The sequence below is a fragment of the Micromys minutus genome, assembly GCF_963924665.1.
Source record: "Micromys minutus genome assembly, chromosome: 6".
In the NCBI taxonomy this organism is placed as follows: Eukaryota; Metazoa; Chordata; class Mammalia; order Rodentia; family Muridae; genus Micromys; species Micromys minutus.
The window spans coordinates 24,426,238-24,446,074 of NC_137975.1; the positions used below are offsets into that span (position 1 = coordinate 24,426,238).

The following is a 19,837-nucleotide window of genomic DNA, read 5'->3' on the forward strand; positions in this document are numbered from 1 at the left end:
CACATAAATCATTATGGGGTCCCCCCCCATCCTGTGCATCTAATAACCCGCATCTGACTAGATCATCCCTAGAGGCGACGGCTGATCCTTTTCTCTCTTAATCCCTTTCCCCACCTCCCCTTAGCCCCAGGGCTTAGACTGCAGGCCACTTGGCTGTGTCTGTCTGATTTGAAAGATGCACCCAAACCCAAACACTCACAGACAAGCAAGGGCCTCTGTGGCTTTCAGATCCCCAGCTACCCTGACTAGCAGAGAGAATTCTAAAGCTGGGTCTCTCCTGAGCCCCAGGCAGCCTGGTCATTTGATACAAGGAAGATGCTTCTCTAACTATGCTGAAGCTCCTACAGAGCCAAACTGTTGTCCTACCCTTAGCACAATTGAAAAACAAAATCCAAGAGCCCAAACCACTCACTTTTAGGCAGGACAAACTGACAGTGAAATTAAATAACAACAACAACAACAAAAAAAAATTGATGTTGTCATGGCAACAGCATACACACTGAACCCAGGTTTAGTTAGTCAGGAGATTTCTGAATCAAGACCCTGGGGTGGCCCCTTCCCGTCACTCTACATGGAGAAAGCAAGCTCCCCAACAGTGGGGCACAGTGCACAACTCTGCAGCAGTCGAAGCCCCTCTCCCCCACTGACCATGTGTGTGCATGCACTGAGCCCGTTTGTTACACAATGGTTAGAGGGGACTCCCTGTCGTCATGATTCAGTTCTTTGTTCCCTCTGATCCCCCCACTCAGCCCCCTGCCTCAGATCCCGGCTTGCTCTCCACTGGGCATGCACACCTGACTGCTTCAGACTTCCTGCAGGTCAGAGACACGCCATGCAAGGAAGGAATGGGGTGGAGATGAGACCTGTTTCCAAGAAGAGACAAGCAGGAAGCTGGGATGAGAATGAGATGCCCATGCTTGCAGGGGATGGCAAGGCCAGATCCCCCCTCACCTGTACTGGTCATAAAGGTGATGACGGTACTGCTGATGCCCTCGTTGTCCCGGGAATACACCCGCAACGTGTACGTCATCCCGGGAAAGAGGTCTGTCAACTGTACAGGCTGGGCCTGGGCCTTAACAGGGACAGTTTTTTTCGTATGGTTGCCTGGGGAACAGAAACCTAGGTCAGCTTACAACCAGGCACCAGGAGCTGGAGAGAGTGTTTAGGTCCCTGTTTATCTGTCAGAGGCAGAGAGGTGGGTTAATGGGGCTAAGGCACCCCGGGTCCAGTCCACCACGCAGAGCAGGCAGCTTCCCGGCACCCAGCATGCAGCTCTAACTCTTACATGATGTGTCCCCCTGAAGTTTTCCTTCCTCACCACGCACGGTCTTAGCACTAGGCGTATCAAGATTGGCTGCCTCAGCCTTGAAGCGTGTCAGCTGCCCTGGATGTGATTTACTTTCTCTGGGAGAGCTTTCTGGGAGGGCCAGCATGCTGGTTAGTATGCCACATGGTTAGTATCTCACATAGAGGTGAGACAGGATCCTTGGCTTTCACTGCGGTCCTAGATTCTTCTCCAACTGATTGCCACACTGCAGACTGCCATAGCAGACAGAGTATCTACATCTCTGGGTTGTGGGAGGGACTTCTGGTGGCAGGATGCTGAAAACTCCCAGACCTAAATAGGGACTCTAGATCCTGAGGTTTTAAAGACCTCCTCCAACCACAGACCCTCTCGCCAGGTTTTCATTTCCTAAGAGTTCTTGGGGGAGGGGGGATAACCTAGCTGTGTTTTCCGCCTGGTGTTTTGGCTTCATTGTTCTTGCCCGTGTGTGAGGGGGTCTGGGCTTCACCCTGCAGGACCAGGCGCCCTAGCTTGGAGAGAGCAGATGTTTGGATCACGCTCTGCAGTGTTTGAGCCCAGCTCTGATAGAGTGCCTGGGTCACAGTGAACCACTGGCTGTCTGGTCTGTCACTGAGGCTTTCCACAATTTTGTGCCCTGAGAGTATCTGTGGCTCAGGTCTGTGGCCTGGACAACGCGACAGAGCCATCAGAACACCCTGGGTCTTGGTCAGATCCACATTGAAATGGGACGTGGCTCACTTTAGGGTACTCAGAACCTTTATTCTCGGTAAGAGTGGACACGGTTACAGTCCACAGATCCTCCACAACACATGCAACTCAAGGGCCTTTGCTAATGGTTTCAGAGGTCCCTACCTGTTCAAGGCTGTTCCTTCCATCTCTGCTATCTTTGGTAGGGATCGATTTCATGAGGCTAAAACAAAGCCAGGCTAAAAGGCTTCTAAACCTGAGGGACTTCGACAGGATCTCCTTAATGGGCGTCTACCAGTACCCACCAGTGGTGCGCCACTGCCGCCACCCCCACCCCACATAGCAATGCTTACTGTCGATGTACTCAACCACAAAGTCAGTTCCAGGCCTGAAATTGTGCCTCCAGGTGATGTTGGCCCATTTACTGTTGGGGAGCACCGTGACGTTCCAAATGGACTGCTCCTCGGGGGCTGGCGGGCGGGTTAGAAGAGGAGTTAGTGGTGAGGTCGGAGGTGGCATAGGAGACCCAGAGAGGCACAACCACACACATGCATACACTCACACACAGAGTCTGCTGGGAAACGGAGTAGTCGGGAAAGGCTGTGCACTCGGCCCAGCAGAGCTACAGGCTGCAGTCTTGGTAGCCAGGCCGAGGGTAGCTACCCAGAGCTGAGCAGGAACAGCCAGGGGACCTGTCTGCATGCAAAGGAGATCAGGAAGTGGTATCTCACGCCTCACAAGATACGAACAAGAGGAGGCTTTCAGTCATACCACTTAATCTCATTTTAGATTCCTTACCAAAGACTTGAACAGTTCAAGGAAAGGGACAAAGAAACAGGCCCCATGGTCAGGATGCCAGAAGATCTGGAGAGTAGGCTTTTTGTCTCCAACCAGAAGGAGAGGGGTTGCTTTTGAAAATCAAGCAGATGGGCCTAGGGGTGTGGCTCGGTAGCAGCGTGTTTGCCGGGCATGTGGATTCCACACCTAGCGCCGCCCAAAATCACGGAAGAACGAGACAGTGATAAGGATGCAGCTAATGCAGGTAAACTCTCCCGGCTTCCTGACCTAGAGAAGACTAATCCAGGCCGGTGACTTGGATCTGTGAGGCCCTCTGATCAATGAGAACCTTGGTGGCCTGTTCTATGTGGCCTAGAACTTCAGGGTCCCCAGTGCAGTCAGAGCTGATGTCCCTGTCACAAGCCAGATGGGGCCAAAAGACGATGAACTTTCCTTGCTGTTCAACTCTCACTGTTCCCTATACTAGAACCCTGCTTGCTGGCCCCTAGTCATAGAGCCTCCCAGGCCTGATCTCGTAACAAAGCGGACATTCATTATCACACTCCTGGGGGGGTGGGAACTACTTTATCAAAGCCACAGAGCTGTCTGAAACCATAGCCCCGCATACAGGAGAAGGGCAGCAGCCTCCTAATGCAAGAGTCCCAGAAGTCTGATTACCACGTTTCCCAGCAAAGATTTAGCAGCAGAGGACCAGCCGGGATGCTTGTAGTTCAAAGTCTTTACAAGTGTGGCTCCTGTATATTTAATTAGAAGGCAAGGGGGGCACTGTCACCAACTCAGTCGTCAAACACAAATGAATAGACTATTGACAGTGCATTTATTCATTATCTATCTGACATGTGACTGAGTCTGCGGGGCTGAGGAAACGATAAAAGATTTTTTCTGATTTTCACTTCAAAGAAGTGTTTTTTCCCTACCGTAATCCTTGTCAGGTGTCGGTTGCCCCAGGTGAACACAGTGTGTGTCAAATGAGGGGCAGAGAAAGGCTCCATTAATGGCAGCAGAAAGCCTGCTGACTGAGAGGGAGGGAGGGAGGGAGGGAGGGTGGGGGAGGGGGACGGGAGGGAGACAGGCTCCTGCTTCATGTTCCATTTTGAGCACACTGGCTCCTCTCCTGATTCCCTCTTCCTGGGAGTTCAAGGCTCCTACAGCAGTAATGGAGCTGATTAGACCCACTTTGGGGAGGGGCAGGTCTTTCTTGCTCCTCAGCCCAGGACTCTGTACAATAGCATTTGTATTTAAAATAAATGGTTTGACACCCCCCCCCAAGGTAATATTGAGTCAAATATGATGCCCTCAAAGGTAATGAGGTTCAGGGTTCTCTCAGGGAAGGCCAAGCTGAGACTGTCGTGGTGGCAGTGACGGAAACGCTTGTCAAGCAAGCCTGTCAAACCGAGTTAGGATCCCCAAAATCCAGACGGAAGCTGAATACAGAGACACAAGGGTCTGTTATTGCAGACTAGAAGGCCGGAGGCTGAAAGAAGCCAGATGTGAAGTTTGCAGGCCCAGTGTGTACAGCAGCAAACCGAAAGAGACCATCTCAAGTCCAGAAGGAAAACCAGCTCCAACACTTAAGGCTGTCCTCCGGTGGTCAAGTATGTACCTGTATTCACACGTGCTAACACGCACACACACAGACCAAGGTAATTTTGAGGCAGGAACCAAACGGAAGAGCCAGAACAATGACTGCTAAAGAACTGGGGTGTTCAAAAGGGAGGGACCCAGAAGGTGAACTCTGGGGGACCATGGAGTCAGACGGAGGCTGTGATTCGTATGCATTGTTCCACTGGCTCCTAGCACAGAAGAGCAAGGGAACAGCACCCCAACCTAAAAAAATGACACAAAGGATACCCTGAAAAAGGAAATGTCCTGAGACATGTTATGATGGAAGAGAAGATGAAGATGAGGTTTCATTTAAAAGATTCCCTGGAAGCTGAGATGCTCCACAGTTGTCCCCAAGCTCTCCATAAGACTGGGGCTGGGGCCAAGCCCTCTGCGGCTTCAGACAAGATCTACACCTGGGCTGTGAGTCATGGGGCCAGTCCTGCCTGGTGTAAGAATGATGTTTCTAGGTCAGGAACCGCCAGGGAGCAAGATTCACTGGTTCTGGACTCTTGGCTCACTTCTGTGAATTGAAGCACTTTAAGGATCCAAGAAGATCTGCTCTGGTGAAAACCGAGCACTGTGCCCTACAGGACAGGGATCCCCACAAGACTCCGGCAGCATCTGATTGCTTGGAAGGCCTCTCACCTGGGTCGACTTTGGCCCCAACCTTCATATTACATTCGAGTATTGCACCTCTAAAGCAAATCAGCCTTTGGCTCACCTGCCTCTGCTTCTAGCTCACTTGCGACATCATCCAGCAAATACTAACGAGACTGTCCAGCCTCCACCTACATTCAGAGGCTAATAGGCAGGTGGGTGGGAGGCAGGAGGAACTTCCCCAAGAAGCAAAAGCTGTGGAGGCTGGGGAGGGGTGTCTAATGATTCTCCAGGAATGGGAGCATTCTGGGTACTACCTGGAAGTCTTTCTGACTGCTTCATGCTGTTTTTGTAGCTGCCCCCTGGTCTCAGGAAGTTAGAGACCCTCTAGTCTATGATAATACAAGGTTGGTGCTTAGTAGTCAGGAATGGTTGGATCCCCCAAGGAGCTGTTCATGCTCAAAGAGCAGAGCTGTGACACACGGGGACCCTAAAGGTCATCCCTAGAACTCCTGCAGTTTTTCCTCCACGCACACATTTTGTGGGAGGCATAGACAAACAATGGAGCCTTCTTAGGCATTATGGCATGACCTGGTAATTTTAAAGTTCTACCTTTAAAAGAAATACCTGCAAGGAGTATTTGGGGACAGAGGTACAAGGAAGGGACACGGGTTCTAGAGCCAGAGCTGCTTGGCACAGCAGCCGGTCCCTGCTCTTCCTTCTGGCCTCTGTCCCTAGAGGTGGACAGACATGGTGTAGCCAGCAGCTCTCTTGACACAGCCATCAGAACCTTCCTTCTCACCACTTCCTCTCCTGAGTACCCATCCCTGGCTGACTACTTGGGCTACGCTTGGGATTCTCTCTGAGAAGCCTGTGGAAAATCCAACCAGCATTAAGGAGTGCTGGGTGGTGAATGACCACCCATGTGTGCTCAGGAGCTCCTTTGCAACATAAGGCATGGCAGGGCGAGGCTGGTAAATGCCAGCCCCATCACTCAGCCAGGGAAACCTGGGTTTGTCTGGAGAATCTGGGAGGTGGGCTCAGAGGGGCCAGGAGCATGGGCAGTGCACAATACCGGTTTCGTGAATCTTAGTCCCAGTGGTGGTAGTGGGAGGACTCTCCGTAGTGGTGGTGGTGGTGGCGGCGGCGGCAGTGGTTGGAGTAGTTGTGGCAATGGTGGTGGCGACGGTGGTAGGTACGACGGTTGGGATGATGGGACCTGTTGTGGCTTCACTGGTGGCAGCAAGGGCAGTAGCATCTGTACTGCTCACAAGGCCTGTGGTGCCCACGGTAGTTGGGGGCAACGTGGGAGGAGCTATGAGGGAAGTGTGAAACGACCGAGTCTGGTTGATCTGGTAACACATAGCTAGCATATCCGGCCCCCACGTGCAAGGCAGGCAGCCCAGTGGCAAGATGGGCTCAGAAGTCAGAAGCCACCCCAAGCATCCGCACTGGTCCAGAAGGACCCCAGCAACCAACATATAGCCATGGGAGAGGAAGAGAATGAAGTTGGTGTGTGCTTCATTTTCTTCTCATGGTCTGTGTAGCTTGAAGCACCCAGCATGCATTCAACCAGGGGCCAGGATAGTGGTCAAAGGACACACACACTAAACCATTTGAACCCCAGGGGTGGCACAACGCGTGGGCCACATACCACCTACAAAGTCTCAGGAATGTCAGGTGGGTCCGGCCCTGGAGCCTCAGCTCAGAGGAGCAATGGGCAGGAGGCTGGGCTGGACTCCGTCCTCCAGGGACTCAGAGTAGCCAGTCACTCCTAACTCCTCACTCCAGAGCCCCTCCCCCATCGTCTCTGTGGTTTCTGCTCCCTCCCCTACCTCTTTTCTTTGCCTACTGGTGGCTTCTCCCATCTCCGACCCAAACTTCTTGCCCATCTGTCTAGGACTCTTAGGGGCCACAGACCCCAAGTTCTTCCTGTTTATATTTGAACCTAGAAGGGATGACAGAGTGGCCTGTGGTGGGCAACCTTAGTCTCCCGGCCACAGGAAGGCACACAAACTGCAGGACAAAGGAGCTAGATGCCAGGCTCCTTTTTTGTGAAAATCTCTATCTGGGCTCACCCAGGCTCTTATCCAGGCTGACTTATTTAAGCTCCACCCCCATCTAAAGTGGACTCTTTATGTTAGTTGTTCCTGGGGCCTAGTCCACAAATGTGGGTACTTTTTCATAGTGTTGTTTTTCTATTGAAAGGACAGGGAAGCTAGTGAGGGTCAGTATTTATTGGGACTAATGTGAAGATGACCAGGCAAAGGAGAGCTGGGCAGTCTCTCTTGCCACATCACTGCTAGTGATCTGACTACTGTCTGCCTTCCGGTGTTGGCAGTGGGCAGAGACTTAGACATAAACAGTAACTGAGAAATAGTGACAGGCTACTCTGCCTCAAATCTCCTTAGACCCTGAAAACTAATATCCCCTGCATCTCTCATCCCCACAGAAGAGAGCAAGGCCAGAGAACTTTCCCCAGGAAAATCAGCTTAAGACGTTCCAACCAGAGCACAACTTATTTTACTTCCAAGCCCTGTAAGGAAGAAGGGCACATTTCCAAGGTCTCTGAAGCATCCCTACATGCAAAAGCAAAGCTATTACTGAGCCCTAAGTGTGGGGACTAGATGACTGTCCATTGTGCCTTAGAGAGTCCAAGGCAAGTCCAAAGTCAATAACAGTGTATTCCTCAAACCCCATTCAACTTTCAGGCATCAAGAAGTTACCCGGAGAACCTGGTAGGGCGGGGCAGGGAACAGGAGAGATGCCTCTCTGTCATTGCTTTTCCAGGTTCAAACCCAAGGCCAGAGACTCAAGTTAGTGCTCTTAACACTCCGCACAGAGGGAATGGCTTATCCTACCCACCAACATGCCCGAGGAATCATGAATTCACAAGCAGAAAGCAGAGAGACTCTGAGGTGAAGACCAGCTGCCTCAGGGCTGGCTCTGAACCCACCACGGCTATAACTATAAGTGAGACACAGAAGAGGCTTTGGTCCTCTGGGCAAGACAGTCCTCACTTAGTTCTTTAGGAACAGTGCATTTTCTAGTATTTCCGGGAAGATGATAGGTTCACAAGGTCCTCTTTTCTGTGACTACTGAAGTGGCATCATGAGAAAACACTCCTCGAAACTTAGGTCACTGCCCTGCCGGTTATACAGCCCAGGAACCCGGGTTTCCTTCCTTTCAGGTACAAGAGGTGTACATTTTCCAGGGCCCAAGAGCCCAAGTCCATTTTCCTCAACACTCTCCTATGACTGCTGGTCTTTTAACATACAGGGACACACACCTCCCCCAGCCCTCTGCATTGCATGCTTTCCAGGGCACCGCAGCAAATGCCCTTGGGACAGAAATGCTAATGCTTTGTTCAGCAGCTTGAAGACAAGGGTGAGAAGGGACACGTGGACACTTCCAGCCCATATCTCCCCTCCTTTGACAGGCACTCCTACCAAGTATAAAGGAAGGCGTTCTCTGTGGTGACAGTTCCTGGGTTCTTCCCCTTAGGCTCTGTGGCAAGGTTCAGGGTATAAGTGAGAAGGAGAAATGGGGAGAGGGGCCATGGTGTCCCCAGTGAAGTTTAATAAAGGGTAGACCCCACAGAAGGCACAGCTGGTGAATCAGCATTGCTATGCCTATTATCACCAGGCTGGAGAGCCACAGGATACAGGAAGGGCAGGGCCAAGAGGAAAGGCACCATAGCCAGAGAGAGCACCATCCAAAGCCTGGGACAGGTAGGTAGAAGGGGCATGAGCTTTTCACAAGGGTCTGAGCATTTCAACCTGGAACTGAGTTGGGGAGAGAGCGGAAGATTGGTGAGCCCTGAAGCCAGGTTGGCATTAACAGAGGGGGTCACAGTTGGGTAGACATATTCCTGGGCTAGAAGCTATGCCTAGCCACAGCAGGAACTCTGAGTTTGGAAAAAGCCCTGGCTGGTGCTCCTTGGTGATCACAGCTGGCCAGCAACCTAGAGAGAGTCATGAATGTCCAGTACCGAAGATGGTTTAGGAAAGCCTGGATCCGAAAGCTAGAAGTTTGCCAATATAGGGAAGGTCAACCCTATAGACTGTCTCAGTCCCCAAGGAAGATACCCAGCTAAGGACTTGAGCATCTGTTGGAGCACCGTGCAGAGATGGAGAGACCACACATCTTGCTCATTTTCTTGTCTTAAACATGCTGTAGATCTACCCACCCAACATTTGCAGCTCTGAGCTGAGTCAAAGACAAGCACAGCTTCCAGGCATTCCAAGATGGAACGTTCGGTCCAAGATTGTCCACATGGCACAAAGACTACCCCAGCCAAGTTGCAGATTGTTAGACAGATGGGAAGCAATCTTAGCAGACTGGAGATACAGGTGGATGAAAGGGATAATCTTTACCAAGTGATTGAAGAACTGAGTAACTTGGGGGAAAGTGATGAGATTTTGTGAGGATGAGAAGGAAGAGGATGGAGGGCTGGACACCTCTTCCTTTGAATAGACCCAAGCTCTAATGCCCCCAGAAGATGTTGTGCATGCAAAGCCGGCAACATCTGATATAACTGGCATTTCTCAGATACCTAAAAGTACAATCTGCCCTTCCCAGTGTGTCATGTGAAAGTTGGTGCCTGGGAAACACACTTGATTGACAGCAGAGACCCTGGGCCCATTCTGCAAGGCATGCTGAGTTTAGATCTTTTAAAATTGGAAGGAAGACGTGGAGGGGGAGTTGGAATGACACTTGTCTTCTCCTTGCAACTGCAGCTCACAGAAGGACTGCACAGACTGCCTTCTGAGGAGCAGACTTCTTGCTGTTAGGTCCTATACACTGCGTCTGGTGCGCCCAATGAGGAGGGAGACAGGAAGATGCTTGACCAATGAAGGAGCTTTAAGTGGACTCGCCCCAAGTACCTGTTGGCACACATGAGCCAGGAAGGCAGGGTGACCTTCCCTCTAGCATGGCAAGAATTGTTTGCTCTGTGGTCCTCAGGCCTTGGACAACTTCTGTGTCTCACATTCTGCAAGAGGGCTCTAGATCTTGTGGGGGAAACACTGGCCTAGCTGGCTGGCCTGGTCACTGGGTAGGAGGAGGACTGAGGTAGGAAAGCATGGTGGTTTCTTATTACTGGCGGATCTAGCTGACAAAACTAGATATGCATAAGGCACAGGAGGGTATGCAACAGAAGCAGAATCAACGTAGGAAGCAGTGGGTGGAAATAAACGGGCATCAGTAGGAAGCAAACCAAGTGAGCTAGGAAATACAGAGGAAGCTCAGATTCCTGCCTGGCTCTTGATCCTCTCACCTAAAGGTGTGTCTTAACAATGCTTGTTTCTTTATGCAGGCTCTCGTACGTATACCCTGGCTTTCAGCCTTTGTAATGCCCAGGGCAGTTTCTCTGGCTTGGGGGCAGCCCTTGGTAGAGCCATTTGATGGCCCTCAAACCAACAACATGAGGACCGAAGGGGAAACTGCTAGCTGGTTGGCTTTTAACACAGACCCACCTTCCCAGCTCCTGACCTCAAAGGAGGAGGTTTATCTCCATATTGAATACTGAGGAGCCGAGTTCCAGAGTGGGGTGGTCAAGACCATCAGTTCCTGTTGCACAGTGAGGCTCCAGGCCCTGGAGCCCTGGTCTTACTCATAGACGTGCTTGCCTATTCTCACTGACTGGAATAATGGAACGGAATAACTTACACTAGCTGGTGGAATGGTGCTGGGTCCCCCCCATGCAGCATGCAAAGGCCAGCATGCACAGTGTGCTCACCCTTTCAGGGGATTGTGGCATCACCAGGGCTAGGAGCCAGCTGTCCCCTTTATTGCACACCTTCTAGAGCCATCTCTATGATCAGAGGTGTCATGTCCAGCAAGGCTCAGGTGGCCACAATAGGTTTTCTCTCGACTTCAGAGGGTTCTACATGTGAGACCCCTTCTGTGCCAGCCTCCTTAGTAGGGACAAGCATCGTATGAAAGAAGAGAGCACGTTGGCATCCTCTAGTCAGTGCTCTCTATACACCTTCCTTTCATGTCTGGCTTCTCCACTGAAAGGGTGAGCCTGGAGCATGCTTTCAGCCCGAGTCGCTTTCTCTTGCTGGGCTCTGGCCAGCATGGGCTCCATCTGCACTGCCCCGTGCCATGCCCATTACCTCTGTTGACGGTACAATACCTGCAGTTGGAGTAGCTTCAGACACAGCACCCAAGATGGCCAGAGAGAGAGAGGGAGAGAGGATGAGGAGAAAGAGAAAACAGCATAGGTGAGACCACAGAGGAGAGCAGAAAAGGGCTGGCTCAAGCTTGACTCCAGGGGTACAGCCAGGTGCTCGATGCAACCCTGAGGATGCTAGGCAGTGTTCAGGGAGTCATACTCAGCCCCACCGGAGTCAGGCAGCCTCCTGTTATTCCACCTGGGACTTAGAGACCTTTCTAACAAATTATGTTTCTACCTATATTCAAGGGCTTGCTATGTAAGAGGTGCCTACAGGCACCACACAGGCAAAAAGTTATATTCCAGCTCCTTTTTCCAATGACTAGTCCTGCCCCAGATGGGTTAAGTGACCCTCTAAGATGCCAGGAATTGGGGGTTAAGGTATAGGTGGTGTAGGAGCAGCCAATTCTAGGCAAAGAGCCCCTGCAAGATGCTGGGTAGTTCAGTGAGGGGCCACTTTTAGCTCATACTTTCAAAGTATGATGATGCTGAAGGTCCCGGAGCTCTGAACGCACCTGACCTGGTTTTCCTCTGCCTCAGTTTCCCTCGTTAGTTGTACTTTATGGAATTAGAAACAAAAATATGATCGAGAGCTCTGGAACAAATCTCTGACAATCTCCACAAATCCCAAAACATCTCTGTTCTCTCATCCCCACAGAGTTGCAGGAGTTTCCCCATCATCGTCACTGAGGTTGGACAAAGGGGCTTTGTCTGCTGTCCTGAGCGGGGAAGAGGGGCTTTCTGGACACCTCTACAAGTACGGAGAGAGTGTACCATAGCCTGACAGTCTCTGGTAACAGATCCCACCAGGATAGGGACACAGGGGACCAACGGTCCTCCAACTCCTGCTGCAGCTGGACAATACTAAGCTGAGGCAGCAGGGCCTGGAAGTCCCCTTAGGAAACACAGTGCTCTCCTGGGACAGAGAATAGGGATGCTCAGAAGAGCCTGTCCGGATCAGGATCAGACCACAGGACCTCATGGGAGGCAGGCACTAGTCACGATCATGTGACAGTCCCAGGAATACTTGTTCATATTGGCTTTTTGATCTCGCCTTACATATTGAATCTCCCCAATTTTCTTGCCCTAGGCAGCACCTTCATTTGGGCAGAAAGACAAGGAGACATTCTTGGGGATGTTTCTAGACATTGTGAACGTCTTATTATCTTTATGTCCCTTGCTTCTGGTGCAGTGTCTGGCTTGGTACATGTGCGTGGGACATCAACAAAATGGCTGTTGCATGGACTATTTATTGTATCTCTGGAGAGGTAGAGGGGTCTCATCATTTACAAGGCACAGATCGTACTGAGGCTTTTGCAGTCCAATTTTTTTGGGAGGTTACACTGAAACCAGCAATGCATGCGAATGAGCTGAGCGCGCCCTCTAGTGGACACTGAAGTCAGGCGCAGCTCTGGCTTGGGATCTTCGTGGTTGGGACTGGCCTTGACTGTGAATTCACTGCTCTTTGTGAAGCTGGGTTGGCAAAGAGTTGTTCCCAGCTCCCACATCTCTGCAACCAGATAACTCATCTTATTCATGTTGCAAAGGGAGAACATATTTCCTGCTCTGCTCTTGATCCAGCCCAGCACTTTGTCCTATCTCCTTGGCTCTATATTGAGCAGTTTGACTCTTTGGGGTTCACCAGGATGGTTATTTCTCTGATTGCCTCTCACTTCACGTCTTTCCTTATTCCCCTACAAGGACGGACAGTTGCTAAGTAGCAGAGTGAGTCAAGGCTAAGTGGAGAACCTGGTCTGCCTGTACGTCTAAAGTGATGACTTTTTCTGGCACAGCACTGAGATCTCTCAGCACCCAAGACAGGCATCTCCTGCAGTGGGGCTGAGGATTTGTGGCCTCACTTCCTTGCCATCCTGGAAGGCCAAGCCCAGCTTTTGGTGTGTTCCTCTGGGTGTCCAGATTAGCTAGGGCCTTTTGCTCCAAGGACTGCCACTGGTGCACCTACCTTCATTTGGAGGTGCTGGGGACTCCTCCGTGGCTGCTTCTCCAGAGCCCACCTGTGTCCTGGCACTGAGGGAGAAGCGGTAACGCGACACAGGGTCTGCTCTCTGCACCGAGAACTTGGTCTGATTGGGAGAGAAGTTTTCCACCATCTGCTTTCCCAGTTTGGTTCCATTAACTGGGGGAGAGAGATGAGTGGGGGGTTTAGTAGCTTCCCTTGGGTATAACCTGCTTGGATTATAGGATAGCTTCTGGGGTTTCTGGAAGAGAAATATGGCCCCTGCTTAGCTATAGTCAAGACTCGGTTTAAGAGCAGGGCATTGGGCACAACCCCCTCCCATTGGGACCTCTCAGTATAAGTACCAAGGAACTTCCAGTGCTCCTCAGTGTTCAGCACTGAGCCCAGTATCTCTAGCTTCCTGAAAGTCAATTCTAAAAGCCGAGTTTACATTTCCCAAGCCCTTTGCCAAAGTCAAATCTTTGGAATTCTTTTCTTCTATCCAAACAGAACAGGGAAACTCCCCAGGGCCTTGACTTGGCTCTTTTGTAAAAGACCGCCTTCTTCAATATAGGAGGGGAAGGGTTAGGTTCAGAGATCAATTTAGAACAGCATGGAGGACACACTGTTGACTGCTAAAGCGTCAATAACATGTCACTGCCGCTTTGAGATTCCCTGAGAGGGGCAGCGCTGTCTACACCAGAGGTCTTAACATTTGTGAAGTACAATGACATCCCTGTTCATAGCTGGAGACTCCTGAGCATCTTTAGATGCCTGCACACACACCGTTGGCCCAGCAGATAGAAGGGCCAATGGGAGAGGAACTCTCCTGCTTAGACTTGTAGGTGTTGGAGACTACATGCTCCCAGAGGGCTGGGACTGCCCCCCTCATTAGAGTAACCTTTGCTGCCTCCTGCAGATGGAGCTGTGTAAGAGCAGGAATTGGGTCCTGCCTGCTCCCTTAGTTATGGGGAGCTCTTCCTTAGTTCTCTTATTCCTATATACTGCCCTCGGCACCCGTAGGCTTCTGATCTCTGCCCCTCAAGAAGACAGTGGGAAATGGTGTGTGGGTGTGTCTGATTTAGGGAGAGCAGAACATACAGGGTACATATCTGAGAGTGTATCCGATCAGGATTCCGTTGGGGTGCTCTGGGTGGTCCCACTCCAGGTTGATGGTCTCCAGGTTTGGCTGACGGACTCTGAAACGCCTAGGGGCACTGGGTACTTGGGGAAGGAGGGGGATCCAGGAGGTGCGGGCAGGGAGGATGAGGAGAACACAGAAAACAAAGTACAGGCATGAAGGCATGACCTTAGGTATCCCTGTGCTGGACTACTGCTGAACCCGGCCCTAGCTCCTTGAGGGCAGAGCCTGCTGCCTGCCTGCGTACACTTTCACCTGATATAAAGCCAAGCAGGCTCAGCTACTGCTGTTGAACTTGGAGGAGAAGTCAAGCGAGCTTCCTTTTAGCAGCTACTCTGGAGTTGGCACAAATTAGGCAGCTTCAATCCTGCAAATATACCTCCAAACCATAGATCCACTCCTAGGCAGGTAACTGATCATAACTCTCTTGTGGCAAGGGTGCAGTTCCCAGTCCCCAGCCAAGGGCTCTCACCACTGGCTGCAGCAGCAGGTCCCAGCTTCTGAGCTGGGAATCCAAGCGCTATCAGGGAGGAGATAGAGACTCAGGACAGAACACCTGGGAAGGGGTGTGGGGTGGGTGATGGGGAGAGACTGATGATAGGAACCAAACTGAGGAAGGAGGGAGAGACAGGGATAGAGAAGACAAGAGGGAAGAGTAAGGGAGAAGCGAAAGGAGGAAGAGAAGAAAAAGGAAACGGTTAAGGAGGGAGGGAGGAGAAACAGAAGGCATAGCACATGCCGAGTGGATCAAAGAGCTGACAGGAAACCAAGGGGGTACTAGAACTTTCTAGATGTTTGGATCCCAGGGTTAGACTAAACCACAAACCCTCAGGAGGGTGGAGTGACACTGGGCAGAACTCTATACACCTAGGCCAACTTCCCAGGAGTGTTTCTTGATGCTGTGGGGGAGGCTCGTGCAGGACTTGGGTGCTGGTAAGCAGGACATCGAAGTGGCCAGACGCATATGTGTCTTCTCCTCAGAGGACATGCTGGGGACAGTCTCATAGCCTGTGTCTGGAATGCCATGAGCACACTGCACAGCTCTCTTGATAAACAAGTTTTCCTGAGGGTGGGTCACTTTGATGATGGTCCCCAGCGGTGCCGAGGTCACCCAGGCTGTCCACGTTAAATCGTGCTGGAGCTGTTCCAGGCTCACCGGCGGCACTACCCTTGTCCAAACCCACCTCGGAGAGCTCCAGGTCAGACCTACCTCCTTCTGGGGTGGTGAATTCCTTGGTTTCGCTTCGAGGCCCGTCACCTCTACCATTGACCACAACCATCTCTAGCTTGTAGTTACTGTAGGGGAACAGGCGAGCCACCACGCCCCGGGGGCGGTCGCCAGGGAAGCTGGCCTGCTGTCTCTTCTGAGACACCCACAGGTTCTTCAGCAAACTGCTTTCCCTCCAGTAGTAAGCCTTTGAGACAGAGGCAGGTGGGTGAGAAGCTGGGCAGTAAGGCCAGGTTAGTGGTTAGTGGTGGTAGTGACTGATCCTCCCTTTGCTTGCTACAGGCTGTTCCCATCTCAAATGACCTCATCCTCCCAGTTCAGGATGGTGGGACAGCCTTAGGGTCTCCAATTGTGAAACAAGGTTAAAGTTTTCAGTCATTTTTGGAGCCATGGCACCGCATCTTTGGAGGATAGGCCCCAGCTGGGTAACAAGTTGCATAGGGAGAGTCCATGCCAGAACCATAAACGTGAACCAGGGCTTCTGGCACAGAAAGCTTTATGCCTCGTGCTCAGAGATCATTTTGATTTCAGTTGGATTAGTACAGTTTAGGGAGACAGAAGGTGGGCACAGAAGGAGCAGGTTGTCCCAAACAGTCGGAGTGTATGAGCAATGGTTGGTTTAAGTCTTGGAAGCCAAGCGATGTCTTCACATACCACTGAAGATCTTTCAGATGGCAGACACATGTGTAAGCCAGTAGCGGCACAGGGCTGCAGGTAGCTTGGATGGGAAGGGTGGCCTTGGAGGTGGCAGAGGTGAAGGGTATAGTGAAGGTCTTATTAGCAGTGGTAGGAAGCCACGGGACAATGTGTCACAGCAGCGTCACCAACAGAGTGTCGAGGAAATCCAGACTTAACGATAAGTACTTCAGTAAGGAAAATCTCCAGGCCAGCAGGTTAAGGGTTAAAAGTTAACTGTAGGAGAGGAGCTAGGTCAGGTGCACCCAGCCCTCCTCTCTTTAGTTCACTGCCAAGTTCATTTTCCAAGAAGGAACAGACCCCCTTCTGTCTATCAGCCAACTCTTGATGATCTCAGAAGTCACAGACCAGTGGGAGTCCATGCTATATCACCATCACTTCCCAGCCAGCTGAAACGCAGATACCCTCCTGAGGGAAAGTCCTGTGTCACTCCACCCTACAATCTCAGCCCAGCCCTCTGAGGACAGGTGACTTGGCAGAAACTGCTCCCAGGCTGAAAGCACAAGAGGCCGGAGCCTTTGGAATCTGTGTCGGGTAGCAGAGTTGGCTGGGGCAACAGGAAGACAGCTTACATCCTTTCAGTGGCTTTGCCAGTTAGTGTGGCTTTCTGCAACCAGGCTGGGGAAGCAAACAGCTCAGCAGGAGCCTCTGAGGGGAAGGGTGCAGCTCAGGGGTGCTTCAGTTATACACATGGAGATACGCATGTCTGTTCACATATGGATATCAAACGTGTGTGCTCTGCAAGTACCAGCTGAAACCCAGCATCCTCCTAACGAGTTCTAGCCAAGCTCGATCTTTCAATATACCGTGTGTGTTCCTATAGGCATGAGCTGTGTGATGTTCTGGTTAGTACGAGACCAATCCCGTATGACTCTTTCACTTAGTGACGTCATTTTTCGGAGTATTCATGCATGGTTGTGCTGGTGCTGTGTATAAAGGTCTACTGGGCCGCCAGTCACAAAACCATAGCAAAACAATTGTACCAGTTGGTGATGAGCATCACTAGGTTACCAACTTACGTGTTTATAATACTATATCCTCTGCCTCGCGTTCACTCTGCTACTGTTCTGCTTTTGCGGTGCTGGGGATTGAACCCAGGCTCATGAACATTAGGTGAGCCCTCTCCCGCTGAGCTGTGCATGCCTAGGCCCTGCCTTTTAAATCCTATTTGGAAAATGCAATTTACTGTAAAAACCGTTTTCAACATCACACCGGCTGCAGCCTCGCACGCCTCATGCTTGCTGTGTGTGTTGACTGCAGTCAGCTGCCATGCTGAGGAATGCCAGCTAGGTTTGTCTCAGCATGCACCATGATGCTGGCACAATGACAAAACTGGCTAATGGCGCATTTCTCAGATCATATCCCCGGGGCTAAGTGATATGTGAACATATGCACAATGTACATAAGTATATGCGTGCGCGTACATGTTCTCCACTGGGTAACTTCAGATCCCAGAAACCATCTTAAATCAACTTTAGATCCCACAAGAATTCCTAGGGTGTCTCGAGATCCCCTACACACCTCAGCTGCTACCCCTTTCCCTGGTTAGCAAGGAGGTGGTTAGGTGGGGCTGGGTGCTGGCCTTCTCACTCGATACTCTCTGAGCTGGCCCTGGACCGTGTCAGAGTAGACTCGGTTCCATTGAAGGCTGATGGCTGTGCTGTTGAGGACTCGGATTTTAACTTCAGTGGGCGCAGCCCTGGGATCTGCAATGTGTGGGGACAGAGAGCTGGTTAAACACGCAAGGTTGACTCTTGCATTCTAGGGTCCCCTATGATGTGTTCTGAGCCTGTACCTCTACTCTACTGCATAGTGGGTACTCCAGACAGCAGCGACGTCTTAGGACAAAAGAATCCAGGTGACCAGAGCAATCATTTGTGGCACCCAAGCTGAGGGAGCATTTAACTTCCTTTCCACTCTCTACCTGTTCCCACTGCTCTTTCTGGACCTTGTCAGCTAAGTACCTCTTCTTCAGGCTTCTTGAGGCGTTTGGACCATAGGAGGTGCCAGGGTAGGAGTAAAGGGGAGTTTATATTTCTTCCCCTAGCTTCCTCTGCTGGGCTGCAGGTTGGCAGTGCTGAGCTCCTCTGCCGGATCCTACACATAGCCACAGCTGCTGGGGCAATGCTCACAAGTAGTGGTGACCCATGCAGCCCCTGCCCCTCTGAAGCTCAAAGGGAAATCCCAAGTTCTTGCTAGCCCTCAGGAGGCTCACAGCCCTTAGGGTTTGCCTACAACACTCTTCAAAAAAATTAATCAATTCAGACTGCACCAACAGAGACACTATCTGTAAAAAGAAGGTGCCCCAAGTTTGTTCAGAAAAAAAAAACAAAAACAAAAAAACAAAAACAAAAAAAACATGGCTCTCTCTGCGATCCCTGCTCTACAACCAAAGCAAAGTTGCTGCAGGGATGCATGGGACCCAGGGTGGAAAGATATGGTGGGAACTGTGAGGTTATCCAGGGAGCTTGCAGTCCCACTCACCGACTGGCAGCCCCCACTAGACTCCTGTAGAGAAGTGTTGTCCGCATAGAGGTGGGACTGGATGGGGTGCCTCTGCTCATTTCCACTGGGCCCAATCCATCATTGTTTTGGGGACTTGGTCCTTATTGCTTCCCTCCCCACCACCATGGGACCACTGACCTCACTAGGAGCCCTGTCTTGCCTACTGTGTCCACTCCTAGTAAGATCTGCTCTCGTCCCTTCTTCCTGTCACCCATCAATCCCTTAATCTCTTCTTGGATCAGACACAGAGCCAGCTGTTGAGTCTGGTCGACTCTGTCAAAGCTCTGCTTTGCTCACAAGCTGTGGGACTGATAATGGCATCCCAGGCACACACTTTCACATACAGGTCTAGAATGTTGATTTGCCCAGGGTCGACTTTCCTAAGAACATCCGTTTCATGTTCCATTCCAAGGACCAGAAACAGAGTTGGAATACTGACAGATGGTGGGACAGGAAGCCTCTAGTTGGTGCTCTGTAGACGTCACTGCCTGTGGCTCCCCTGCCATGGGAATCTAGTCTGTGCACTAATTTCTTGGAGCATCGCAATAGCTCTTTCAAATGGTAGTCCTAAAGTCTTGGTGCCTGCAAGGCTTGGCAGTAAAGCAACCTATATGGGGATCTGGGGACCTGGATTCTTTTTTCAAGCAGGACATTTGATATTGTAGAAACCTTGAAAGGGTTGTCTCCAAAGTTCCAGCACTGGGGTGTGTACCGGGCAGAGGAGGAAGTATTTAAAAGATAATTCTCCTCCTGAATGTTCCCAGGTGGTGCACAGCCTAGGTTACGGTAGGATAGCCTTATTTCTTGGCATCTGGTTGCCCTCCCATGATATATCCTGAATCTCTCAGCCCATGAGAGTGGCCATGTATAACTTGGCAGTGAGGGTCCTGTTCAGGGAGGGAGGTGGACCAATACTCACAATCTTCTCCCGAATACCCAATGACGGTGTCGGGCTCTGGGCCTTTCCCGAAGTCATTTTCAGCCTGGACTCTGATCTCATAGGGAACGTAGACAGGGGTCTGCCCCACCACATAGCGCGAGCCCCACACTGTGACATTGTTCCAAGTATCTCGGGTCTCTCTCCGTCGCCACTTGACAATGTAGCGCAGGTTGGGGCCAAAGGCAGAGGTAGCATTCAT

The 19,837-nt window shown here is 51.2% G+C and overlaps 1 protein-coding gene across 9 annotated transcripts in view; it reads right to left on the reverse strand.

The window, feature by feature from the left end:
- The window catches only part of NFASC (neurofascin), a gene marked incomplete at both ends in the record, with an annotated part of 70,884 nt that overhangs the window by 11,285 nt on the left and 39,762 nt on the right, over positions 1 to 19,837 (reverse strand). For 3 of the 9 annotated variants that reach the window (XM_080917857.1, XM_080917855.1, XM_080917854.1), the window contains 5 exons: positions 13,123 to 13,308; positions 14,230 to 14,352; positions 15,480 to 15,684; positions 17,784 to 17,899; positions 19,618 to 19,837. The exon at positions 19,618 to 19,837 is cut by the window's right edge and continues 3 nt beyond it. In XM_080917857.1, the coding sequence (XP_080773983.1) occupies positions 13,123 to 13,308; positions 14,230 to 14,352; positions 15,480 to 15,684; positions 17,784 to 17,899; positions 19,618 to 19,837 (850 nt within the window). Of the gene's footprint in view, positions 1 to 951; positions 1,105 to 2,346; positions 2,507 to 6,063; positions 6,309 to 13,122; positions 13,309 to 14,229; positions 14,353 to 15,479; positions 15,685 to 17,783; positions 17,900 to 19,617 lie in introns of all 9 variants that reach the window. The other 6 variants (XM_080917852.1, XM_080917853.1, XM_080917850.1 and 3 more) reach the window with 5 other exon arrangements.